An 11,071-nucleotide genomic window follows, 5' to 3' on the forward strand; every position below is an offset into this window, starting at 1 on the left:
TTAAATTCTAATTATGTGATAGATTTTTCCAATATATTCAGCAAATAACACCTTTTATTGTTTCCATTCATTTCATTTTACGTTGTCTCTCATAATTTATTTTATTTCCTTTTGGGTGTGGAACCAAGACCCCCCCCCCCGCCTGTCTGCCAGTGATTGAACGGGGGGCGTTATAGATGAATGTTATAAATGTAGAGCCCCTACTGCGTGGGGTTTGGGGCAAAGCCCCGGTAGCTTATTTGCATAACATTTAGCAAGCTTAAAGCACAATGTTGTATGCAGTCCATTAGCTTTTGACTAATTACATTCTACCTTCGTTTCCCGCAATTGTTTGCCATTTTGTCATCTTTTAATTTATTTCCCACTCTGCTATTGCATTACATAGGCCTATTTCGGAATAATTTTCTCTTACTCATATGTTTTTCTTTCGTACATTTTTCCGCTTTCCTTCCTTTTCCATAAAAAAAAAGTTTTTTCTTCGTTTTCTTTTCACTTTTCCCTTTCCTTTTTCTCCTTTCCTTTTCCCCTTTCCTTCCCCTTTCCCTTTCTTTCTCCCTCTTTTTTTTTCTTTTTCCCGTTTTTCTTTTATTTTCCCGGTGAAATCCGCCAGGGGGGGCAACTTGCCCCCCCTGCCCCCCCGCCTGTTACGCCACTGCCTATGGGTTCAAAAATTGCACCCCTGATTTGGGGTTAAAAAATTGAACCCTGCGATTGGGGTTCATTTTTGCACCCTGCAAGTTCAAAACTGCACCCCTAAATTTCAAATTGAACACCTAGGGTTGCAGTTTTGATTACACTTTCAAATGGCTGGAAAGCATGCAAATTTAAGTATTAGATGCTAAGTCAACTAATGCTACAATAATTTGTGATAGAAAACGAGAAGCACTTGTTGAGTAATAATTTGACTTGATTATAATTCTTACTGCTTCTTTCTGGAGTTTGGCCTGCACAAAAGTGTTTAAGATGGGATTAATAAGTATGACCCCTATATGATTATAATATCTTAGATGTAGTAAAAAAAAGTATTATAAATCGATTCGAGTACAAAATTTAGCAAAATATCATTCCGTCCGACCAACACCTCTTGATACTGACTTAGATATTGCAGAAGTATAAGAATTTAGATGTTCGTTTACTGTGAAACCTAAGAACTTCAAACTAAAACTAACAACTAATACTAAAAACTTAAGATGATCTACTTTGTAATATCATTATCCCTAAAAGGACCGGGCTATTTGAAAAATGTATTGATGATTGGGGGAATGCGCCGAAATTTGGAATGTACGTTCTTTATCATAAAACTTCAATTCAGTATCCCCCAAAATCTGAAAATAATTATTTTTTTGATTTATTATGAATAAACTATGAACATTTATTTATGAAAAACATTACTCGCATATTCAACACCCAATTCAACTTCAAATATTCTCTTTTTATTCCTGATGTCATCATTGTAATCTAATTCAAAGGTTTCCACAAAGAAAAATTGCGAAAGCCAATATTTTCCTTATGTATTTTTTTGTTTTTAGAATTTATTCTGTATTTTATGTTTTTATCTTGTGTTTTCCATTGTTATATTATTGGAAATTATTACAATCCATTTAACAACCAAATTAAACCCTACAACAATTAGGCAGACCATGTAGAACGAACAATAATCACCCTTTTATGAATTTCATCTCCCATAGATTTTGTACACAAAGTATGAAAACAAGTCATTTTGACCACCAGTCCCTTTAGGGCTAATACAAATATCACGTAAATGTCTTCGCTAATACAAATACCACGTAAATGTCTTGTTTTATTAAAAATTCCAAGAGTATTTACAAGCCCATATTTTTAGGAATACCCTTCTAATAAAACCCAAACTACTTGTAATATCAATTTTTACGACCAATGCGATCACGACGTTAAGTTTGACCTCCTACCTAGTAAAGATATTATTCCGCTTATTTATATTGCTTAATACATGAAACCGACACCTTTTAAATATTCGCAGATATGACTATGAGATTTTCCCCGTCGCTCATTGGATTCTACTCCGCCCACAATATTTGAACTTGTATGAATTTACCTCGGAGATAAGACACGCTTTTACCTCTGATATAAGACGCATATTAAGCATATAATCCTGACGCCTTATTAAAAGATGCTCTGTAATTTACAAGTCCAGGGTAGACGCATACACCCGTTCATCCAGGTCATTAAGTGACAGGTAGCTCTGTGAAAATGAAATGGTAAAGACAATGCGAACAACGTTATCAACAGCAATAATATCATATGATGTCAATGGTGAATCATAAATTGGTATCGTTCATCAGCACCGGTGTGTTGGCTCAGTTGGTAGAGCGTGAGGTCGGGGGTTCAAACCCTGGCCGCGTCTGACCAAAAGACGTTAAAAGATGGGAGTTGCTGCTACCCTGTTTGGCGTTCAACGATTAAAGGGATAGAGCCTATTTGATCTGGCGCTGCACAGCGGCTGCAGGGCCCACGATCAATTGGGCAAAGCAAATTTTCGGAGTATTTCATTTCATGTCTATTTCGAACAATAAAATATGGAGCCAAATTTATAGTACGATAGTCGTCGGAGTTGACTATGCTGTGATCTTGTCCTTGTCCAGAACGTATAGGTATCACAGGCCTAATTCAATCCTCATAGACTCGTGTGTTTAAGTGGCACCTAAAAAGAATTCATCAAAAATAAGGAGGAAATTCGAGGGTTGAATGTTTACAACCAGTGGATAGGATAAATGTCTGACATTCCATATCTGACTAGAAACGGGTACCTCAACCGGCTCATTTTAAAAATAAATCAGCATTTATGAAGACTACACCTGACGGGCTCAAAAACATCACTTGAGAGAGTAAAATTACCCTAATTATTCTGCCAGTAAAAATTTAGTTCCATAGTGGTGATATATCTTTCCAATTTGGAAAAAAGAAGTTCAGTAGGTACCCTCCCTAGAATCAGTGTTAGATTGTCAATCATATTCATTCTTTTTCGTCAATCAGCAAGATCAAATTAAAAAATTGAGCAATGGGTTGGCTCGAATGAATATCTATGGCCTGCCACTTGTGATTAGGCCCGTGCAACCTCTAGTTCTTGGCCTTTGCCTTTTAATTTGCCTTCGAGGTCTGGGGTCCTTAGCCTCGGAACTTTGGCCGCAGACGTCTAGTCCTCGGCATTGTGATTGGCCTCTTTTTTTCAGCCTTGCTCAAAACATTAATAACATTAAAATAGAGTTGTGAGGAAGGGGTTTAGCATAATCGGTGATTGTGGATTTGCATAGTAGGATATAGAGTAGGATATATAGTAGAAGGATATATATATATATATATATATTATATATATATATATGTATATATGTATATATATATACATGTATATGTATATATATATATACAGTGCGTCCCACAAAAAACGAAACCGAGATTTATCGATAATTTATCATAACTTAATCACAAATACAATAGACAAATGACCTACCATTGTAAAGCTTAGAATCTCCTCTTTCATAAAAAATTACCTATATTATTTCTCATTCACGCATGAATGAGCAAAAACAATTGAAGAGGGGATACCAAAAAGTCATTTGGCGGGCTGTATCTGGGTTTCAAAAAGAAAACCACATTTAAAAAAAATTCAATATCTGCTCTTTAATTTGATACCTCAATTACAGAAAATGGTCAAGAAATAACAAAGTTCTGGTTATTTGAAATAAGGCTTGAATTTCATAAAATTAAGAGGTTCTGCAGGCTAGCGTTCAAACTCACTTGACACTCCGTTTTGTTGACGATCGGCCAGGCATTAAGTCTTTTGTTAACCATTTGATTGCTTCTGTAGGAAACCGGTGAAAACACGTTTATTTAATGAAATAATGGAAATACAAGCTTTGTTTTGAGGGAACATAACATTTTTACTTCTTGACCATTTTTGGTGATTAAGGTATCAAATTAAAGAGCAGATATTGAACTTTTTAGGCATGTGATTTTCTTTGTGAAATTCAGATACCCCCCGCCAAATGAATTTTTGGTATCCTTTCTTCAAATTGTTTTTGCTCACTCATGCGTGAATGATGAATAATCTAAGTAATATCTGATGAAAGAAGAGATTCTAAGCTTTACATTGGTAGGTCATTTGTCTGTTTTATTTGTGATTAAGTTATGATAAATCGTCGCTTAATCTCGGTTTCGTTTTTTCTGGGACGCACTGTATATACATATATACTATGGTTTATACAAAGGAAATGCAAACAGTAACATGGGATCAAACTGTTGGAAGAATTAGAGTTAAATCTTACATGAGTCTTTTCTAGAATCCTTTCCAAATCCTCCAGGATTCGGTCAAAGTTGGTCCTAGATGTAGGGTCCTTCTTCCAGCAAGTACTCATAATCGCATACCTGTGAAATTAAATAATAATTGTTTATAATATACACACTGCAGTAACGTAGCTGCCCAGAGTGGACCACGACATAATTTAACTCTGGGATGAAAATCATGGTGTTATTAACACAAATTTGGTTTTAATATAATACATTGGATCTGTTATTAAATTACCTAAGACCTTTGAATATTTCGGAAGACAGTTTTGTGTTGTTATTAACACAGTCGTTGTTAAATGAGAAGTTCACCCTGAAGAAAAGTTTGTTGTAAAAATAATAGAAAAAAAAATCGATCACAATTTTGATGAGGCTTTGACGGAAATCCATAAAAAATTAAAAAAAGTTATTAATATTTGATTTTGTTTTTGTATTTGTGACGTCATAACATACATGTAAAATTTATAAAAGTCATATTGGTTTAGGGTAACTATACTTTTTCTTTATTCTTTCAGGAGTGGAGATGAAGTAATTTGTCTGTTGATATTCTGGAGGTAAAATAAACATTTTCCAAAGAAATTGAGAAATTGAAATTTCATTGATTATTTTACTACATGATAAAAGATGTTGGCATATTACGTCAAAAATAAAAACACGGAAATTATGACTTTTCCTAATCTTCGATGGATATTTCTCAAACCTTCACCAATATTTTGTTTTATTATTTCCTCTGCTATTTTTACAATGAAAATTCTATCAAGGTGAACTTTAAACTGCAAGTTTACGTTAAATCGCGTCCAATACTAAAACTCATAATTTTACTTGAGTTTATGATAAAAATAAATAATGGAGTTATTACGGATTATTATGATTATCGTCATCAATGAAATTTTGTATTCTTTTCTAATAAGCTTTCCCTTTTGTTTACGAAAGGTTTTTGATGTTAATCATTTGAGGTTATTAATGTACTAATTATTGACGATCAGCTTGTGTATCTTTCTAGAAATTTCCTTCAAAACATTATTGGTCAAGGTTAACACAACTGAATAAAACAGAAATTACACTTCTTGCGCACAGTGACGAGGGCGTTGCATCTGGTAACCCTTGGCAACCTCCGTCTGGACAGTGGTAAAGGTCATTTTAGGGTATGGCCTTGCACCTACATTTATGAGAAAAAAAAGAATGATCATGATGATATTCTGAAATATCTGAATATTGGATGACTCCAGGTTTGATGGTTTTGTTTAAAAGAGGTGCAAGTATTAGAGTTATATCAAAGTATAGAAATTCTTCCCACTCGCATACCCCCCTCCACCCCCTTCTCTCTGCCAAGAAGGAGCTCTTTCTCATCTCTCCCTAAGTTTCCAACGAGCAAATATCTTAACATCCGTGTATTTTTCACTTTAATAGCTACATCTTTAACAATCTTGAATCCCTACATCCCAAGGCGTGTCACCGTTAGAAAAAATTATGATTTCATCATTTATTTGTGTAAGTGTAAGTAGAAGCAAAAATCAGGGTATTTGTGTAAGTAGTCATGGTTGTCAAATCATTGTTGTTGCTTTCATTTAGCCTATCATCTTCATCATTTTGTAATTCTTTCAATTATAAATATAATATAGGATTTGTATAGCGCACGTATCCACATTGCTAGGTGCTCAAGGCGCTCCTATATTATCCCGGCTAAGCTTGTCTACCGATTCCGGTGCGCACAGCCTTTGAAGAATTACTTCCTGCCGACACCCATTTACCTCACCTGGGTTAAGTGCAGCACAGTGTGGGTGAATTTCTTGCTGAAGGAAAACACACAATTATATATAATCATAATCACTACCACCATCATCGTCATTAATATTTTCTGATATATATCGTAAAAAAAAAAAAACCCAGAAAATTTTACAGAAGAAAAAACACCCCCAGATTTTACAGAAAGAAGTAACCATGGTAACCAAATCATTCTGTAAATTGTTAAAACAGGAAAGATTTTATACATTTTTTATAGAATTTTACAGAACATGTCTGTTTTAAAAAGGGGGAAAACAGTTTATTACAATAAATTTGTAAGGTTACATACACCAAATATCTATTTTCTGTAATTTTACACAAATGCATGTAAGATTACACACTGCAGTAAGATTACAGGTGTTCTCGAGACTCTGCTTCAGGAATTCAGTTTTTTTTAAGTAGAAATTTTCTAACAGTGTGGAAATTTAAGGTCAATAAAATAAATTTACACGCGTAGCTCCTGGAACCTCCTTCCTTACCCAGTGTCACTATTTCCCACAAGACAATACCAAAAGACCAGATGTCTCCTTCTTTAGTTTGGTCATTCGTTGCCATGATTTCTGGTGAACTCCATCTGGTTGGTTTCTAAGACGATGTAAATAAATGTGTTAATAATTCAATCGATTAAGAATATCAATCTGCACCTTTCTTAAGTAGTCAAAATGTGTTTTACAATATTTCATCATAACTATTGTCTCGTGTTATTCAATCTTCATGTATTTCGTATTAGCTAACCAGGGGCCCGTATCATGAAGAGTTTCATAAAGAGTTATAACTGTTGTAACTCTTGGTAGTTGCCAATAATGGCAACTACCATGGCAACATGGCTTAGCAGCCAATCAAAATCAAGAATACCGTGGTAGTTGCCATAATGGCAAAGTCACAACAGGTGTAACTCCTTGATCTATGTTAAACAATAATGAATAATCATTAGGATTAACCCGTTACACTTACAGCTACGTCACCAAAGAGCGATGAAGAAAGTCCATATTCTGATATCTTGCATTGCTTTCTTTCTCCAAGCAACACGTTGTGAGCGCAGAGAGCTCCATGGATGATCTGAAAAAAAGAAAGACAACTTATACTATAAGGACATCAAGAGAATCGTCGTGTATCTTGATCTTTGTTGAAACTAGATCAATTTGTTCCAAACGGAGGGGATGTAAACTATGCCTTATAATAAAATATGAATGTAAGTCCCTGACGAAAATTAAGTCATCGAGTATCTTTTAAAAAGTTCTAAAAGAACAAATAAATGAGGTTTCTGGTAAACAGTGCACGGGAGCACGCAGCGGATCAGCCGCTGCAATCGACCTGCAACACGCGGAGATTATGCCTTCCGAAAATATTTGTTAAGATATCGTGGAACATTTTTATATTTTGCATTGGTATTTTGTGACAAGAATTTTCTTCGGGGACTTTCTGAACAACCATTTTGCCAATAAAGCTCAATCAAAAGATCTATTAAAGTGGTTGGTTAACATTGGTTTGACTTTAAAGAAATCTGAGCTAGAAGGTCACACTTATCACCTGTGTCTGTGATATGTTACAAAAATGAAGCCCAGAAAAAATTGCGTTCGAAAATAATTATTTAGTGCTTCAAAAATTGAAATATAAAGTGACCGGAAACACCATCTTAATTTTTTACAAAATCGGGGTTTGCCTTGTAGTTTTAGCTTTTCATTCTCAATAATGGTTGTTTTCAGGGTTTATTAGTTCTAATACATGCACTTGTACGCATGTTTCATCTTGGTTTGAGAATTTTTTAAATCGGCTGCTTACAAAGTTACACAATACCTTTAACTAAAGGTTCCAAATTCTGATAACAACATAAGCATGAAAGTTAATTATTTTTGAAATCCCATTTAACTTCCTTTTGACGTCTGATTCCTCTTCATAAGGGATACCATTAAACGATGTTACCTTCTTAGATGCAAGGAACTGCATCCCTTTAGCAACCTGCCAAGCCAAGTTAAGTAGGGTACCCTCATCTGTACGAACACCGTTTGGTTTGAGATTGCTGTACGTGGGTCGCGATTGCACCCCTGAAGTCTGTAGATGGGTAAGGAGTGTACCCCCTGATATGAACTCGTACAGAATACTGCCTAAATGATAGATGATTTAAAGGAAAGGAAAGGTCAACTAGGTTACGTCATGCTTAATAAATCATCTTTAGTGCAATAAAGGATAACCAGGCTTGTGCCATCACATCAGGTTATCACGTCGGGTCGGAGAATGTAGCCGACAATTCGAGAAATTTGCTATAATTTCCTCAAAGCATCAGGGACATTGGACCCGATCTTTCGGGAATGTAAAGGACCTTTTTTTCGAATCGTTTGATTTCGTGATTGCCCAACCAAAAGCAATAACCCAATGTGATGACCCAAACCCGATAAATATCTCTTAATTATAAAATGGAATGAATTGTAATGTCTCCAGCTTGGTATAAGAGAATAATGGAAACAACGTGACGTGAGCATGGTGAGAGTCTGGGAAGCATGCTCTATTCTGCCTAGCGGTCCAGAACATGATAAAACAGACATACTGTCTTTACCAATGTCATTTAATTGAGTTCCAGATTGTTAAATGTTAAACTTTGACTACCCCTCTTTCTCTCTCCCCCAAAAAGGTGTATTTTCCCATCTGCCTTTAATGTCCTAACTCTCACGTTTGAGTGCCCCTGATACCAAGGATATTGGGAAAGGAGGCTAACCAGCACCATACCGATTATTACAGATATTTTAAGAGTAACTAATACTTTATTTCAAAGATCATAATACTTTTAATGTCGATATTATCCAAGAGGTTTTACGTACCTTGCTCCTTACAATATCCGAGACATTTGACAATATTCGGTTGATCCGATAGCTGGTAAAGTATCTTGATTGTTTGAAGTACTTGTAATGATTTTATCACGCGATCTATGATCATAAGAAAATATTAAATCGCATGACCTATCATTTTAATGTTTTCCAAAAAAAAAATGAATTAGGATTTACTAAAATAATGACACGATTTAAAATAACAAGCAAGCGAGATGCTGTGATTTCTTATCGGGAGTTTTTACCCATTACCAATTTCTTGGCAAGCAAAAGACAAATATAACAATTATTTTCTATCAAAAAGTGGGACATGTGCTTCTTTTGCGAACCCCTGCCCCTCTTGCCATGTTAGCCTGGTTTATCAAGGGGAAGCCAGTGGGATGAACACTATTGGTTTAGTTTTCATTATTCTTGTTCAGAATGACACCGAACAATGATATGCTAATTATAAAATTCAATTTTCATTGAAATGACAAACCAAGCATTACCTTAAGATTTATATCATTGTTAAAGGCCCATGCAGTCGCGTCGTTACGTGCAAGCCTTGCGGGTAACTAATTTTCCGACCTGCATATCGTCCACGGGTCGGCCGCATCGACAGTATCACGCACACAACTCGCAGAAGAATGTGTGCTCGCAGAAAAGTTTTAACATGCTCACAAACATTTTGCGGGTGAGTTTGCGGGCATTCACGCGCAAGGCTTGCACGGAACGATGTAACAGGGCCTTTAATAAACATTATTGAATCAATGGGCTTATCACCTGGAATTTGCCTGATAGCAACGTCGATATGGTTTTGGTTTGAGCGGAGGTCTCCCTTCCACACCTCGCCGAAGTCACCCCGTCCAATCGAGCCAAGTCTGGTGAAGAATGTCACGTTTTCACGAGCGATGACGAAAGAGTGGGATGAATCGAGTTGTAATGTTGTGTACGCTAAAAAATTGTTTAAGAAACATAATTATTTTCGGTAAAATACAATTATTGTCATATTTAAAACGACAAATCCAAGCAATCCATATGAACTAAAAAGAAAGGGATAGTCTTTGATGATTATATATTGAACAATGATTATATTATCAGACTCAACGCAAAAAAGGATAAAAAAGTACGCCTTTGCCTATTAGAATATATATTTTGGCGTACACAATTCGAAATTATATGATATCTATCAGTTTATGCGATGATAATAGTTGTTATAGTGTGTTAAAATAATATACTTTAGTGTTTAGATGTAAATGTTTACGTGTTTTAAAAAATAGATGTATATAATATGATTTTACTTTAAGGTTGAATGATGAATATATACAATAGTAACAATAAAAACACCATTGTTGAAAAGTTTTCACCTCTATCTCCACTTTGAATCATCTCATAAGCCACGTTGTCATTCATCTCCTTTGGTGTATTTACTTCATCTCTGTTTAAAAAAAATGATTAGAGTTCATTATATCTCATAAGATATAAGTCATATTTTGTTTGTAGGCATTTAATAGCACATTTATATTCCACAACAATCATGCAGGAAACAATTATTGTAATGACCAAACGATTATAGTAACCACGGGTGATTAACCATTATACATGTACGTATATAATATCGTGTATATGAAACTGAACGGGATTAGGAAAAAAACGGACTTAACCGTACACTGCTGGGTTAAAGTCGTCACACTTTTTATGAAACTAACGGACAAAAATTGCAATAGAATAAAAACGTATCTTTCCCAGAAAATAATGGAACTGAATGATTATTCATTTGTATTGTAGTAACAAATAAAAAAAGGTTTCAATAGCTGACAATCTGTCATACATCAAATATCAATAAATCATCCGATATTTGAACTGTTTTTAACGGTCGGGTAGTTCATTAAACAAATTCATAATAACTGAAGTGAAATCATCATTTCTTTCTCTCTCTGTTAATATACATATACCTTAGTAAAATTGGGACCTAAACGTTGCATTTTTATGCAGTTGCAAAAATACTGACCGGGTATTGAGACGAAGTGAGGGGTATATGGTGATTCCAAATATCATATCAATAATGTGTTAAAGCGGGTGTTCGGTATGCGTCTTGCCTGTTCATGAACAAGGGTTTTTGGTGAGGTTGTGTGCGTATGTGTGTGTGTGTGTGTGAGAGAGAG

The 11,071-nt window shown here is 35.1% G+C and overlaps 1 protein-coding gene across 1 annotated transcript; it reads right to left on the bottom strand.

The window, feature by feature from the left end:
- Window positions 1-523: 523 nt before the first annotated feature.
- LOC129266914 (tyrosine-protein kinase receptor Tie-1-like) lies at window positions 524-10,344 on the bottom strand. The gene is made up of 9 exons (XM_064103062.1): window positions 10,274-10,344; window positions 9,690-9,860; window positions 8,922-9,026; window positions 8,029-8,210; window positions 7,060-7,164; window positions 6,585-6,690; window positions 5,383-5,479; window positions 4,302-4,401; window positions 524-2,221 (listed from the first exon to the last, which is right to left on the bottom strand). Exons 1-9 carry the CDS (start codon window positions 10,317-10,319, stop codon window positions 2,162-2,164), a joined length of 972 nt encoding a protein of 323 aa, XP_063959132.1. The 5' UTR covers window positions 10,320-10,344; the 3' UTR covers window positions 524-2,161.
- Between the last annotated feature and the right edge of the window lie 727 nt (window positions 10,345-11,071).

Source organism: Lytechinus pictus, chromosome 8 (assembly GCF_037042905.1).
Source record: "Lytechinus pictus isolate F3 Inbred chromosome 8, Lp3.0, whole genome shotgun sequence".
Lineage (NCBI taxonomy): Eukaryota > Metazoa > Echinodermata > Echinoidea > Temnopleuroida > Toxopneustidae > Lytechinus > Lytechinus pictus.

Excerpts from the sequence above, each read along its gene's own strand:
- LOC129266914 (XM_064103062.1), bottom strand. The coding sequence starts at position 10,319 with ATGAATGACAACGTGGCTTATGAGATGATTCAAAGTGGAGATAGAG. Across the intron at positions 6,691-7,059 it reads CGCTCTTTGGTGACGTAGCT|AAACCAACCAGATGGAGTTC; the intron begins GTAAGTGTAACG and ends ACATCGTCTTAG. Across the intron at positions 4,402-5,382 it reads CGTCACTGTGCGCAAGAAGT|GTATGCGATTATGAGTACTT; the intron begins GTAATTTCTGTT and ends TTAATTTCACAG.